The 17,021-nt window shown below is 35.5% G+C and overlaps 1 protein-coding gene across 15 annotated transcripts in view; it reads right to left on the reverse strand.

The window, feature by feature from the left end:
- The window catches only part of BAZ2B (bromodomain adjacent to zinc finger domain 2B), a 329,956-nt gene that overhangs the window by 116,912 nt on the left and 196,023 nt on the right, over nt 1–17,021 (reverse strand). For 12 of the 15 annotated variants that reach the window (XM_018063517.1, XM_005676089.3, XM_018063465.1 and 9 more), the window contains 3 exons: nt 12,314–12,502; nt 7,893–8,060; nt 6,567–6,760 (listed from right to left, as the gene is read on the reverse strand). In XM_018063517.1, the coding sequence (XP_017919006.1) occupies nt 6,567–6,760; nt 7,893–8,060; nt 12,314–12,502 (551 nt within the window). The remainder of the gene's footprint in view (nt 1–6,566; nt 6,761–7,892; nt 8,061–12,313; nt 12,503–17,021) is intronic. The other 3 variants (XM_005676091.3, XM_018063453.1, XM_018063509.1) reach the window with 2 other exon arrangements.

Consider the following 17,021-nt stretch of genomic DNA (forward strand, 5'->3'; position numbering starts at 1 on the left):
TGCTGTCTTGAGAAAGGACAAATGGAAATATAATAAAATTGTTTCTCGGAATTAAAAGTCAGAGCCTGAGAGACATGTTAAAGTTCAGATCAGTGCTCTCTGCAATCAGTTGCTACACATATCCTGCTCTTGATGTGGTGTGTCAGAAGCTTCTCAATCCCCTCATATTATAGCTGAGATAATAGAGAAAGTGATGTTACAGGATCACAAACTTTTTTAAAAAAATCAACTTATTTTTTATTGAAGGATAACTGCTTTACAGAATTTTGCTGTTTTCTGTCAAACCTCAACTTGAATCAGCCATAGGTATACATATATCCCCTCCCGTTTGAAACTCCCTCCCAATCCCACCCTTCTAGGTTAATACAGAGCCCCTGTTTGAGTTTCCTGAGCCATACAGAAAATTCCAGTTAGCTATCTATTTTACATATGGTAATGAAGTTTCCATGTTACTCTTCTATACATCTCACCCTCCCCTCCCCGCTCCCCATGTCCATAAGTCTATTCTCTAAGTCTGTTTCTCCACTGTTGCCCTGTAAATAAATTCTTCAGTACCATTTTTCTAGATTCCATATATATGTGGTAGAATACGGTATTTATCTTTCTCTTTCTGACTCACTTCACTCTGTATAATAGGATCACAAACTTTTGACTCTCTGCCCTCAGAAATGTCAGGCCCTGAGAGTGGTTTTTATAAAATGTAGACAAAAAGGCAATGTTCTAGCTATTATCTGTCTTTCCAAAATGTTTGTAGTTGATGCTAGGGCTTGAACTCAGAATAAACCAGGACTTCTCACTCAAGAAGAAATTACAAATGGAAGCAGTCCAAATTCACTGATATGGTGGTACTTACTAGAAATTCTGGATATATAATGTGTTGGTTCATGTAGCTGGAGGTCTCTCAGCTTACTTAGTAGGATGAATGATATTTGGACACAGTGGTGGACTAGATTTAGTATAGCTGAAGTGTCACAACTTCCCTAGGATGATGTGGAAGAGGAATAGTGTCCAGAATGCTGGAGTGAATTTACCATGTGCAATCTGCACAAATCACCCTATTCTTGTTACTGCTTCTATAGCAGACAAGTTTAGTCAGGAGGTCCAAGCAGGAGAATTTGTTGAAAAGGATGTGACTATTGCCCACGGCAGAGAAACTCATGAAGCATCACAGATAAACATTGGCACACAGGAAATACCACCTGCTGGAGTGCCAGAAAAACTTGCTAGGGATCTACTAGTAGCGGTGACAGAAAAATTAGCTAGAAAACTAACCACTGGCATGCTAGCAAAACTCAGTAATAAGCTGCCTGCTGGGATGTCAGTGAAACTCACTAAATGGTGTGCACTACTGGATCTACTGAACACAAGTGGCAGGACATCTGCCAGCTGGTGAGGAAGCTATTCACTGGAGACACAGCATAAGACCAAGAGGAGAACACCTGAACCAAGAAGAAAAGCCCTTTCCTCTTCCAGTGTTTCTCCAGGACCCTCTATTTGCAAGGTCTAATATCGTCCCAACTGACAAAGGAGAATTCAGACCTGAGAAGCATTAAATTGCTAACCTGCACAGTTGGGGTTATGATGAAATAAAATTGACTATGAGATTGTAACAGCTAAAATTGAATAATGGGTACATAGGATAATTATTCTATTTTGTCTATTGTGCATTCTGAAAATTTCCACAACAAATGGTTTCTTGTTTTGGTTTTCCTAAAGCATGGGCTGTGAAGTCAATCTGCCTGATTTCATATGCTAACCACTTAATGGCCAACTGCTTGGGGATTCTTTTTCTCGATTTCTAATAATAGTACCTACCTCATTAGGGATATAGGGAGAGCTGAAATCGATATTATATGCAAAACAATTACAGCAGAACCGGTATGTGTTAACTTCCCAATAAACGTTATCTCTGAGGTCACCATTAACCCCACCACAAAGCCATGAGAACTTACACAGGGCTGGGGAATCAGACTCTTGAGGGCACAGACTCTTGCGTGCACCAGGACCCAGGAGAAAGGAGTAGTGACCCCACAAGAGACTGACCCAGACTTGCCCATGAGCCTCCTGGTGTCTCCAGCAGAGGTGTGAGTCAGCGGTGGCCTGCTGCAGGGCTGGGGGCACTAGTGGGTGCATGGGACCTTTTTGAAGGAGGTCACCATTATCTTCAATACCTCCACTAAAGTTTGGCCCCAGGTAAATAACAGGGAGGGAACACAGCCACACCCATCAACAGAAAATTAATTAAAGATTTACTGAGCATGGCCCTGGCCATCAGAACAAGACTCAGTTTCCCCCTCAGTCAGTCTCTCCCATCAGCAAGCTTCCATAAGCCTCTTATCCTTCTCCATCAGAGGGCAGACAGACTGAAAACAACAGTCACAGAAAACTAACCAATCTGATCACATGGACCACAGCCTTGTCTAACTCAATCAAACTATGAGCCATGTCGAGCAGGGCCACCCAAGATATGTCATGGCAGAGAGTTCCGACAAAACGTGGTCCACTGGAGAAGGGAATGGCAAACCACTTCAGTATTCTTGCCTTGATAACCCCATGAACAGCATGAAAAGGCAAAAAGATAGGACACTAAAAGATGAACTCCCCAAGTCAGTAGTTGCCCAATATGCTACTGGACATTAGAGGAGAAGTGCAGATGACACCACCCTTATGGCAGAAAGTGAAGAGGAACTAAAAAGCCTCTTGATGAAAGTAAAAGTGGAGAGTGAAAAAGTTGGCCTAAAGCTCAACATTCAGAAAAGGAAGATCATGGCATCCGGTCCCATCACTTCATGGGAAATAGATGGGGAAATGGTGGAAACAGTGTCAGACTTTGTTTTTGAGCTCCAAAATCACTGTAGATGGTGACTGCAGCCATGAAATTAAAAGATGCTTACTCCTTGGAAGAAAAGTTATCACCAACCTAGATAGCATATTCAAAAGCAGAGACATTACTTTGCTGACTAAGGTCCGTCTAGTCAAGGCTATGGTTTTTCCTGTGGTCATGTATGGATGCGAGAGTTGGACTGTGAAGAAGGCTGAGCGCTGAAGAATTGATGCTTTTCAACTGTGGTGTTGGAGAAGACTCTTGAGAGTCCCTTGGACTGCAAGGAGATCCAACCAGTCCATTCTGAAGGAGATCAGCCTGGGATTTCTTCGGAAGGAATGATGCTAAAGCTGAAACTCCAGTACATTGGGCACCTGATGTGAAGAGTTGACTCATTGGAAAAGACTCTGATGCTGGGAGGGATTGGGGGCAGGAGGAGAAGGGGATGACAGAGGATGAGATGGCTGGATGGCATCACTGACTCGATGGACGTGAGTCTGATTGAACTCCGGGAGTTGGTGATGGACAGGGCGGCCTGGCATGCTGCAATTCATGGGGTCGCAAAGAGTCGGACACGACTGAGCAACTTAACTGAACTGAACTGAACTACAGAAAGAATGAAGAGACGGAGCCAAAGCAAAGACAACACCCACTTGTGGATGTGACTGGTGATGGAAGTAAAGTCTGATGCTGTAAAGAGCAATGTTGCAATAGGAACCTGGAATGTTAGGTCCATGAACCAAGGTAAATTGGAAGTGATCAAACAGGAGACGGTAAGAGTGAAAATCAACATTTTAGGAATCAGTGAACAATGGACTGGAATGGGTGAATTTAACTTACATGACCATAATATCTACTATTGTGGGCAAAAATCCCTTAGAAGAAATGGAATAGCCCTCATAGTCAACAAAAGAGTCTGAAATGCAATACTTGAATGCAATCTCAAAAACAACAGAATTATCTCTGTTCGTTTCCAAGGCAAATCAATCAATATCATGGTAATCCAAGTCTATGCCCCGACCAGTAATGCTAAAGAAGCTGAAGGTGAACGGTTCTATGAGGACCTACAAGACCTTCTAGAACTAACACCCCAAAAAGATGTCCTTCTCATTATACGGGACTGGAATGACAAAGTAGGTAGTCAAGAAACACCTGGAGTAACAGGCAAATTTGGCCTTGGAGTATAGAATGAAGCAGGGCAAAGGCTAATAGAGTTTTGCCAATACAACTCACTGGTCATAGCAAACACCCTCTTCCAACTACACAAGAGAAGACTCTACACGTGGACATCACCAGATGGTCAATACCGAAATCAGATTGATTACATTCTTTGCAGCCAAAGATGGAGAAGATCTATACAGTCAGCAAAAACAAGACTGGGGGCTGACTGTGGCTCAGACCATGAACTGCTTATTGCTAAATTCAGACTTAAATTAAAGAAAGTAGGGAAAACCAGTAAATCATTCAGGTATGACTTCAATCAAATCCCTTATGATTATCCAGTGGAAGTGACAAAGAGATTCAAGGGATTAGATCTGATAGACAGAATACCTGAAGAACTATGGACAGAGGTTCATGACATTGTACAGGAGGCAGGGATCAAAACCATCCTCATGGAAAAGAAATGCAAAAAAGCAAAATGGCTGTCTGGGGAGGCCTTACAAATAGCTGAGAAAAGAAGAGAAGCTAAAGGCAAAGAAGAAAAGGAACGATATACCCATTTGAATGCAGAGTTCCAAACAATAGCAAGAAGAGACACGAAAGCCTTCCTCAGTGGTCAATGCAAAGAAATAGAGGAAAACAACAGAATGGGAAAGATTAGAGATCTCTTGAAGAAAATCAGAGATAACAAGGGAACATTTCATGCAAAGATGGGCACAATAAAGCACAGAAATGGTATGGACCTAACAGAAGTAGAACATGTTAAGAAGAGGTGTCAAGAATACACAGAAGAACTATACAAAAAAGATCTTCGTGACCCAGAGAATCACGATGGTGTGATCACTCACTTAGAGCCAGACATCCTGGAATGTGAATGCAAAGTCAAGTGGGCCTGTAGAAGCATGACTAAGAACAAAGCTAGTGGAGGTGATGGAATTCCAGTTGAGCTATTTCAAATCCTGAAAGATGATGCTGTGAAAGTGCTGCACTCAATATGCCAGCAAATTTGGAAAACTCAGCAGTGATCACAGGACTGGAAAAGGTCAGTTTTCATTTCAATCCCAAAGAAAGGCAATGCCAAAGAATGTTCAAACTACCACATAATTGCACTCACTTCACATGCTAGCAAAGTAATGCTCAAAATTCTCCAAGCCAGGCCTCAGCAGTATTTAAACTGTGAACTTCCAGATGTTCAAGCTGGATATAGAAAAGGCAGAGAACCAGAGATCAAATTGCCAACATCCGCTGGATCGTTGAAAAAGCAAGAGAGTTCCAGAAAAGCATCTACTTTTGCTTTACTGACAATGCCAATACCTTTGACTATGTGGATCACAACAAACTGTGGAAAATTCTGAAAGAGATGGGAATACCAGACCACCTGACCTGCCTCTTGAGAAAATTTATGCAGGTCAGGAAAGAACAGTTAGAACTGGACATGGAACAACAGACTGGTTCCAAACAGGAAAAGGAGTACGTCAAGGCTGTATATTGTCACCCTGCTTATTTAACTTACATGCAGAATACATTATGAGAAAAGCTGGGCTGGATGAAGCATAAGCTGGAATCAAGATTGCCGGGGGACATATCAATAACCTCAGACATGCCAATGACACCACCCTTGTGGCAGAAAGTGAAGAGGAACTTAAGGGCCTTTGATGAAAGTGAAAGAGGAGAGTGAAAAAGTTGGCTTAAAACTCAACATTCAGAAAACTAAGATCATGGCATCTGGTCCCATCACATTATGGCTAATAGATGGGAAAACAATGGAAACAGTGTTAGACTTTATTTTGGGGGGCTCCAAAATCACTGCAGATGGTGACTGCAGCCATGAAATGAAAAGACGTTTGCTCTTTCGACGAAAAGTTATGACCAACATAGACAGCACTTTAAAAACAAAGACATCACTTTGCCAACAAAGGTCCATCTATACAAAGCTATGGTTTTTCCAGTGGTCATGTATGGATGTGAGAGCTGGACTATAAAGAAAGCTGAGCGCTGAAGAATTGATGCTTTTGAACTGTGGTGTTGGAGAAGACTTTCGAGAGTCCCTTGGACTACAAGGAGATCCAACCAGTTCATCCTAAAGGAAATCAGTCATGAATGTTCATTGGAAGGACTGATGCTGAAGCTGAAACTCCAATACTTTGGCTACCTGATGCGAAGAACTTACTCATTTTGAAAAGACCCTGATGCTGGGAAAGACTGAAGGCAGGAGGAGAAGCAGATGACAGAGGATGAGATGATTTGATGGTATCACTGACTCAATGGACATGAGTTTGAGTAAACTCCAGGAGTTGGTGATGGATGGGGAGTCCTGGCGTGCTGCAGTCGATGGGGTTCCAAAGAGTCAGACACGAGTGAGCAACTGAACTGAGCTGAGTGATGACTATCTGTGTTATTGATACTGGTGCTAACATTTTTAATTTTTTAAATGTTTAATAATAAAACTACTCGATAAAAATAAATATCTGTAAAAACAGGAGTTCATAAATCATAAAAAATTATTCCATAGATTCAGTCAGTTTGACCTTTAAAATACTTGTATAGATCTGTTATATTTAACCCCTGAAGGTTAACTTACCTTATCTTTGATTTTGTCAGCTCTAGCATCCAAAGGCTGGGTTTTGTTTTGTTCCTGATTACACTTTCTGTTTCCTCCACCTGAGCTTATACTTTTCGTTTGTCCCACAGAACTTGAAGCAGTAGTGGACAGTACAGATGTGTTGATACCAGATACAGATGATGTACTGTTTCCATTTATTGATCCATTTACACCTTGAAAGTTAAAATAAATATGTTTATACAAGAGAATGTTACTCAGAATAAAAACGAATGAAATAATGACATACACCACAATTGGGATGACTTAAAAACAGTATGCTAAGTGAAATAAGCCAGACACAAACTGTATGATTCCATCTCTATGATATTCACAACAGGTACATCTATAGAGAAAGAGGGCAAGCTAGTGTTTGCCAGAGACTGAGAGAGGAAATAACAGGGAGAAACTGGTATGAAGTTTCCTTTTGGGGTGATGAAAATGTGTTGAAACTAGATAGAGTTGGTTGTTGTACAACACTATTAGTGCCTTTAATGTCACTGAATTGTTCGGTTTAAAATGGTAAATTTTACATTTATGTGAATTTTACTTCAATTAAAAAAGCTTTAGAAAAGTAATTAAATACAACTATTCCCTCTTTCAGGGCAAACTCCCAAACATCTACTTAAGTGGAAAGAAAGACAGTAACAAACCATCTAAAATGGTATTATAATTTGCAAATGTATTCTAACAACAGTTATCAACTATGAAATATTAATGAAAACGTAAAAGAAAAAAGGTGTGCTAACATATAAATTTAATGCTTAATTAGAGAAGAAGTAATATATTTTATTGAGCCACATAAGGGAGGTAATGAGATACAGAGGAAAAGCAGTGGGGTTGGGAGTTAAAACCTGGGTTAAATTCTGCTATACAGGGGCTTCCCTTATACCTCAGTTGGGAAAGAATCTGCCTGCAATGCAGGAGACCCAGGTTTGATTCCTGGGTCGGGAAGATCCCCTGGAGAAGGAAATGGCAACCCACTCCAGTATTCTTGCCTGGAGAATCTCATGGACAGAGAAGCCTGGCGGGCTACAGTCCATGGGGTCCAAAGAGTTGGACACGACTTAGTGACTAAACCAAACCAACCATGCAATGTCAACATGTAAACAGTACTTTCTTGAATAATTTATTTAATCTTGGCTGCAAAACACGAACACTTTCAATCTCACAGAGTTATTATAAAGATTAAGCAAGACAATGTGAAAGTGTCTAGCACAATGCTTTATAACTGTTTCTAAATCTGAACTCTACTGAAAATGGATACTGAAATGAAGGATAATACTTCACTCAAGTTAACATGGATACCTTTTTCAGGACCATTTCTATTACTTTTTCCAGAAGTCCTTGAATGGAATGAAGAAGAATCATGATTCTGGGCTGGAGGAGCAAACAGTGGTGGAATTCCCAGTAATGGTGGAAAGAAGGTTGCCCCTGTACGTGTATGAACATCTGTTGTTCGCCACCATTCTGCACCTCAAAGCCAAACACCAAACAAGCAAAAATATTTGGATTAACTTCCTAGTTAATTTAACAGTGCTTTTTATATTTTATTACTGAAGAAAAATTTCAGGTTTCATCTTGGAACAGAATTGCTGAATTACACATAGTTCTGACCATCTTTCTAATTATAAGATAACTGACTAGAAGTTATACATTCATCATTCTGCTCGTTAAGACAGTATCCAAGGTTCTTCACTTAGCAGCTTCTATGAATTCCAAGTTTATGAAGAACAAAGGTAGTCTATAGTTTTTAAAATAAAATGGGAAAATTGAAATTAACATTAAAGAACTGTTTAACTCTTTGATGACTTACATCATAATTTTTCTAAATTAGCAAAGAAAGAGTGTTTAAGATTATTTTAATCTATTTTAAAACCTTAGAATGTAAAGCAACCATCTACAATCTATGTTAAGAATTTCCTTAAATTACATACAAAAAAACTCTGGCTTTGATAAATCAAATGCTTTAAATAATAATACAAACACCACTGTAATTCAGCATATCTTGAATACCTTTATGGAAGAAAACGTCTATACTCAAACAAAACAACAGAGAGAGCAAAATCAATGTCTATTTTTTGTTTGTTTTTGGTCCAAAAAATGAAAAGTGCTTCAAAGATTTCCAAAAACAAGTTGCCATATTAAACTATAAAAGACTTATATAATTTTTTTTCCTTAAAGTTAATTTAAAAAGCCTGAATTTTATTTATACTTCCTCTTACAAATTACAGATAATAATGTCTTATCATTGAATGCAATTTAGCTATTCAAACAGTGGCTTTTAGTTAAAACTGTTAGAAAATGAGAGAAACCAAATTTTATAGAATACATTATTTAGGGAAAGTTTAAGATTAAGAAGAAATCTAAAATAAATCAAAGGACAGTCTTATATTGCCCCATCTAATATCTTGGAAAGAATGCTTTCCAAATGGCTAACCAGCTAGATTACCAAGTCAGTTACTACCTTTTAGGCTAATCTTCCAAGAGATATGGTACATTTTTCATAGACTTGATAATCATCACAAAAAATTAGAGGAAAAATCCCAATAATAGAGTATGGGAAAATTCAACATAGTCAATGTATTGTATTATATGATCTTGAAAGCTTTTCTAAGAACATCTCTTCATTAAAACAAGATGTAAAGTTATGTGAACCTTCATTATCTAAAGACAAAAGTCTAGATTAAAAGAAAATGAAATGTTCTTGGTAACTGACATTCTAATGTCTAAAAATCAGTGTAAGCAGAAAACTGCAAAAGCTATTCTACTGCACTGCAGGAAGTCGCTGCTAGTGAAATGACACCAATGTATATTCAGCAGTGCCTGAATGATGGGAACTGAACCAAGAATAACTATATAAAACTATCAATCATTTATCTACTGTTAAGATGAAAGAACTGTATTTAGATAGAAAGAAAAACTATGTTTTTGGAGCTTGTATCAGCATAGCCAGAATCTATTGCTATTTATAGGTTTGAAAACTTGGTTCTATTTAGCTGATAAAAAAGGAAATACCAGTTTCCTGAAATATTCATATTATTTAACATAGAGTCTATAATTAAAGCAATATAGTTGAAGGTTCAGACTTTGTAAACAACCAACAAATTGGTAAGGTAATCAACGTATAATAAGACTCAAATATTTTAAACATAATCAAACTGAGAAAAAAAACATAAAAATGTACTTTAGAATATCAGTAGTAAATAAGCAAACAACAGAGATTAGAAACACAACTGGAAAATGTACAGGTTATAAATTCAAGTAAATAAGATCAAATAAAAAGATGAAAATGGTAGCACTTCTGAAAACAAGCTTCACAAATGTCTAATATTTCATGGGAAATAACAGAATTTTTGTTAAGTATGAATTATTTCTTTTTTAAATTAAGAAAAAAACAACATAGTCACAAACTACCTTGTTGATAAATGAAATTTACAAAATAAGGATTATATAAACCAGAACATGAGGAATTTCTAAATGTATTCAAAGGCAGTAACTGCATGGTAACAACATTAATCATATTCCATTGAAAAAGTCTATTATTTCAGAGGATATACTGAAACACAATTTGAACCTATAAGACAGCAGAATTTAAAAATCTCCCAGAGTTGATAGAGCCAAATACTTCACAAAAATTCATAGTAATATAAAAATATAATGACTAAAATTATAAATATTTTAAAAGAACTTCCCATGAAATACTATTTCAATATAAAATGGAAATAATTTTATTATATAATATACATTAAGTAATTATCACATTGATTTAATCACCTGAAATGCAGACTAGTTTAGAAGTGCATAATATTTAAAAGTAAACTATTCCCGATTTAAAATTCCTAGTGATTTCTTCTCTTTGTGTTTTTATTTAGTAGGTGATTTAAAAATTTTAGCATTTTGGTTACCCTTTTAAATAAAACCAATTATAGACAATCTAAGTTATATAAGATATACAGCTTAAACAAATGAGTCCTCTATAACAAAGCATATTCTCTTGGCAAAAAAGTACGCTTATACAGCCATACTGTTATTTGCCACTAAAGACTCTGTCTTATAATTTTCTATTTATCCATCTTCTAAAAACTATAAGAAACATAACATAGACAATGTTAGTGTACTCCTAAGTGCTTAGCCTAGTGCACAGAACATAGTTAGATGCTCAAAGAAGTTTGTACAATAAATGGATGAATGAATAGCTTATATGAATAGCTTATACAGATTAGGGAAGTTATCAGATTTTTTCCATACAGTGGAAATACCAACATTATTGAAGATGAGATGAGTAATTCTTACAACTGTTAACCATGTTTTCAGTACAGAAGATAATTGATTTTAATAATTCAATAATTACATTGTGGTTTAAAAATGCTCAAAAGCAATTAATACTACATATATATCAAACTATATCAAATATAAGAAATTGTGTTAAAACAATTTTTAAAATTTAAGATACTAGCAACTATATTACTATTACATATTTTAATTTTTTATTCAGCAACCTATATTTCAGCAAGTATCTACTGATTACTCATCTTGCTAAGCAACCGTGTTCAGAACTGCCTAAAATAAATTCCTATTAGTATTTTTTAAAGCAAATGTCAAGACTTTGTTTGACTTTTAACTTTCTAGACACATTGTTCCTTCTCATCATCCCTTTTCTGAATTAAATAATATGACTCAAAAAATGAGTCATATTAAGTATATATTTAACCATCTTTTCATAAAACAAGATACTTGATTCCTTTTAAAGAAACTCTTAACAAGAGGAAGAATCATGATGGCTACCAATCATGTACTAATTATGTATGCTGAACACTGCATTCAGCACTGGACATGGATTATCTCTTTTAATCTTCACAAGAACCCTAAGAGGTAGATACTGTTATTATTATTATCATCCTCATTATTCACATGAAAAAACTGAGGCTAAGAGGTCGGATTACTTGTTGGGTCAAGGTCACACAGCTGAAAGGTAACAGGCCTGATTTAAATTCAGATCCATTTGTCTCTGAATTATGCTCTATTAGTAATACTAAATCATGTATCCTTAACTAAAATTTATTAAGATAAAATTAATCACTGGAAACACATTAAAGCTTAGACTTTTAAAATAATATAATGAGAAATTATAGCATGTTTGTCTAAGTTAAGCTTTAATTGGTATCTTACTGAACTCCTGAATCCTCATAATCTGGGATAATTCTGGTCTCCCTCCCATGTAAGTGGTGCAAATCTATGGTTGTTTAAGTAAAATATGAAAAAATAGAAATTTAAGAGCCAAGCTCATCTTACTTATAAACACAGAGAAATAAGAACTCAAAATAAAAGTGTATTTATTCATTATAGGAACTGGACTTTAGTTTTTCACTGAAAGTTAAATAATTTTTTTTAAGAACCAAGTAAAAGTGAGAAAAATTAATCAAATTTTATACTTCTAATACATATACTTTTCTACTTCAATAAAAAGCATGATAAAAACTTGGCTTAATTATTCACTTTTGCAACAGATAGCTTAGCATTTGAATAACTAGTTAATTACACTGCCACACAGCACACACAGTGTGTTTACTATTTTGCACATGATAAAAAGGATTGCACTAATTCTTGCATGTGAGCTTTAATATACCAGGCATAAGACTATTCTTTTTGTTTGGTTTAATAAACAATTACTGCTTGCACATTTTCAAGCTTTCTTTCTTTCTTTGAACACTGTAATAGATGTTTACCTGGAAAAGACGCTAGTTGGGGATGGGCGGCTAAGGCTGTGGGTGTACCAAGTGTCCCCAAACCACCAAATTCTGAATGCCCTGAGCTGGCTGAATGTAGACCAAAGACTGGGTGGCTGACCATTGGGAAGGCACTCGACACTGTGGACAGGTTAAACGGTTGATCCCCAGCTGCTCTGAATAAATGTCCTGGGGGGGAAAAAAACACACTTAAAGTTGTATTATAAAAACAGATGAGATTTATCTGCTTTCAGCATTCATAGTGTATTAAAATTTATAGTTTATCTATTAAATTTCTATTATACCTTTTTTCTTTTGCATTTCTGTTCTTTAAACCCTACAGAATAAGATGTTTTTAGAAACAAGAATATACTCTAAAAATAAGTCAAATGAATGACATAACTTTATTTATAATTTTTAGATTGAGAATGATGCTTTAAGTAAGCAATTTTCATGAATTATATAGTTTGACCTGCAAAAGTGAGGCAAACTTTCTGCTAATACATGTACATTAATATTTTATCAGGAATTTTTACTCATAAGAAGGAAGATAAAAAAACATCCTATTAATACAAAGTTGAAAATTAATAAAATAAATCCAGAATCTGTCACAAAGTCATTACTCAAATTGTCATATACTCTAGGCAAAGAGTTCCTAATTTTCATGTGCTAGAATGTGAAGCTATAGTCTCTATCCAACATCTTTAGGTGAGGAGAGTTGATGCCAAAAAGGATTATATTTCTAGCCTGATAAAGCAATACATCCAAGAACATAAGTATTTAATAAATAAAACTACTAATTTATTTCTAAATGCATTCGAAGGTAGTGATCAATATAAAAATCATTTTTAAACACTGTGACAGTAAGTTCATATTCAATTCAAACATGATTTTTTTCAATCTCTACATTTACTCTAAAGAGAATCTAGTACTAAATGTCATAACCCAAAGTTGCAGTGTTAAATAATCCAAAACACAATGTATTTTTCATTCTTTGTAAGGATTTGGCAGAAGATTTGTTAATACTTGGAAATCTTCTTTTTACTTTCAGGAAATAATTAAGTTTCCTGATTTGATAGTATGAAAGCAGAATATCAAAACTCACACTCTAGGCTACCATAATTTACTGTGTGAAAACTATTGTGTTCTGTGTTAAAAAAAATATATAAGGCTTCCTTATGATCCTGTTTATAGCAGACCTGGCTATGCATTGCAATATAGTTTGAATAAAGTATGTTTGAAGTAAATTTAAAAAATGCAACTTAAAAATAAGTATAGTTTTCGTTATCATTTAGTTATCAGCAAAATCTCTCCTCTTTGCTTTTTTATTCTCTGAAAACTAAGAGGAAGTCATCAAAGAGATGAGAGTGTACTCTCATTGACTGATATAAGCCCTAAATTCCTCATTGAAATAACACTGTATTTTCATTGAAGTAGTAAGATTCAAATAGGTGATTACATCAAGTATATCTTACATCAATCAGCCTTCAAGGTAAAAAGTTCTGATTGAAGGCTGAGGTCCACTATTACAAAGCAGTTAGTAGATATTATAGGGAAGATACTCAAGAGTCTATACAAGTAAGGCCCACAAATAAAACTGTGAGGGAGGAGGGCAGGGAAGGACACAAACTTGGATATATTTTCTTAGTCAGCCAACCTTAGTTTCTGTTTATTAAAGCCTAAACAGAAAATCTGTGAGTTTGGTACTTTTTATGTAATCAGAATTCTAGACTGCAATTAGCACTAAAATTAACTCAAAACAAAACAGAGTCTGCTACTAGAAAAAAGGGAAATTACTCAAGTATTACTATTTTTAAGAGTATTGCTATGGTATCACAAAGATTATGTAAATTTTGAGTGGGGTGGGGTTGGTGGGCAATAGAATTCTCAAAGACCCAGCTAATTTCTCTAAAAAAATGAGCCTATATATATCAGTAAGAACCATTATTTATTTTCACATGTGATTACCTATAAAATCTCCGATTCTCACTAATCAATTCAACTTCTGAAATCACATGTCCTTAATCAACTGCTTATTTATAAGCATACTGTGGTCAGTTACATTTTCCTCTATATTAGTTTTCTTGATAAACAAGATGAACTGAACATTCAGTTTGTAGATTTTAGAATCATTTTTAACTTATATTTTACAAAATAATAATTCTTAAATTATACTTGTCAATTGTATATATGTATTAATAGCAGTGATTTAATGCAAAAAATTTTGTGAGATAAACTCAAAACTATACAATATATTATAAAAACTCAGAACAGATTGAAATTATAAAGGATCAGAAACTGATAGAAATATTACTACAACAGAAGTTAATTGTTAGCCAGAACATTTTCTTATTGTGAAGAAATAAATGAGCAAGGTTTACCTTGGAGTCTCATGAACCAAAAACATGAGTAATATCTAAATGCAGTTGTCACTCTTGCAGCATTAAGTAAGAATCAATTTTAATTAAAAATCAATTTTACACAATTTGATAATAAAAAGGTTCTTTTAAAAAATGCATTTAGTTTTTAATTGAAGGTTAACTGCTTTACAGAATTGTGCTGGTTTCTGTCAAACATCAACATGAATCATTCTTTTTCTAACTCTAAAAAGTGTGACAGCTAGAAAGAGCTGAATATAAGATTTCAACAAAATATGAGCTTTACTCACTGTAGATTCAAATAGGAAAAAAAGTAGTTTGTACACAGAGTTATATCTATGCTTGACAAAATTATGAAGAGGCTACCTTACTCTATTTTCTTATTCCTTTTTAGAAAACTCCTGTTGAACATAATTGAAGCATAGAAAGTACTCACGTGACAATGGAATCTATACGACCTATTTATCCCTTGTTGATAAGAAAATGTTCACTTTTGTATACAGTGGAGATCAGGCTCACATTATACTGATTATAGTGATACTATGCATTATTAAGAGCACATATCAGAGATTTTCTTTGCTATACATGGATAAAGTTATACCACTGAAAGAAAATAATTTCACACTACATTTAATAATCTCTACTAAATTTTGCCTATATAACAATATAGAAGTCAGTGATAAAAAGTATATCTTTCTGATTAAATGGCTTTGTAATTCTATATATATTAATAATTTAAATATTATTATTCCACACTTTTTATAAAAACAGCTACTAATTCCATGTAAAAACCTTCCAGAATTATTCTGTTCTTTATTCAAAAGTGTCTAGTAATTCAGACATTTCATGAACATATTAAGTTCATATTAAGTACAGGTGCTATGCTTAGTAGTTAGCATACAGGATAAATAAGACATAATCTCGAGCCTTAAGGAACTCAATGATTTGAACATAATTTAGGTAGTGTAAGACTTTGGGCTCCAAAATCACTGCAGATAGTGATTGCAGCCATGAAATTAAAAGATGCTTACTCCTTGGAAGGAAAGTTATGATCAACCTAGATAGCATATTCAAAAGCAGAGACATTACTTTGCCAACAAAGGTCCATCTAGTCAAGGCTATGGTTTTTCCTGTGGTCATGTATGGATGCGAGAGTTGGACTGTGAAGAAGGCTGAGCGCCGAAGAATTGATGCTTTTGAACTGTGGTGTTGGAGAAGACTCTTGAGAGTCCCTTGGACTGCAAGGAGATCCAACCAGTCCATTCTAAAGGAGATCAGTCCTGTTCATTGGAAGGACTGATGCTAAAGCTGAAACTCCAATACTTTGGCCACCTCATGCGAAGAGTTGACTCATTGAAAAAGACCCTGATGCTGGGAGGGATTGGGGGCAGGAGGAGAAGGGGACGACAGAAGATGAGATGGCTGGATGGCATCACTGACTCAATGGACATGGGTTTGGGTGAACTCCGGGAGTTGGTGATGGACAGGGAGGCCTGGCGTACTGCGATTCATGGAGTTGCAAAGAGTCGGATATGACTGAGCAACTAAACTAAACTGAACTGAAGACTTTTTCACACCACAATGTATTAAACAAGTTAGTTAACATTATAACATTATGAACTGGTATTGTCACACACAGGAATCAGTAACAGATCCCAAATACCTAAAACAATGTCTTGTACAGGGTAGATATATAATAGGTATCCGCTGAATGAATCGATTTATTACTCATTAATAACAGAAGGTGCACATGCATGGGACTAATTCCAAAGACTAGGAAGTTGTCTTGAATTTTCATTTAAACTTGCAAGGATTCTTCTTACTAGTTTCCTTTTGTCTTACACTTAGGCATCCTCAAGTCCTAATTTTTTAAAATTACCACTTGACCTTTTATTTCTCCTTGATTTCATTTAGGCCACATGCTGGATTCTAGCACACAAAACTCTACCACTCCAAGATCTTAAACTCTTAAATGTTTCTAACCACGGTTTCCACCTTTCCATTTCCACATTTCTCAGCATGCCTTTTGGTCTCTCTGTCTTCTACCTCTTGACCCCATCTATCTCTTTCCCTCTCAATTCCATCTCACCATCACTCATTAACCTTGAAAGAAAATTCTTATACTTGTATGTCTACTTCCTCCTCAGTTCTCAGAATCTTTAATACCTTGCAAAGTCTAAGTCTCCCTTCCATTTTGTCTGTAAAGGACCTTAAGTTTTCCTAACCACTAGATTTCAATAATCTCTGCTCTTCTCATTCTTAACCTGACTCTATAAATCTGGCATATGATTGCCTCTTCCTTATTAAAACCCATTTTCACCCTTAAGATC

Source organism: Capra hircus, chromosome 2 (assembly GCF_001704415.2).
Source record: "Capra hircus breed San Clemente chromosome 2, ASM170441v1, whole genome shotgun sequence".
Classification (NCBI taxonomy): Eukaryota; Metazoa; Chordata; class Mammalia; order Artiodactyla; family Bovidae; genus Capra; species Capra hircus.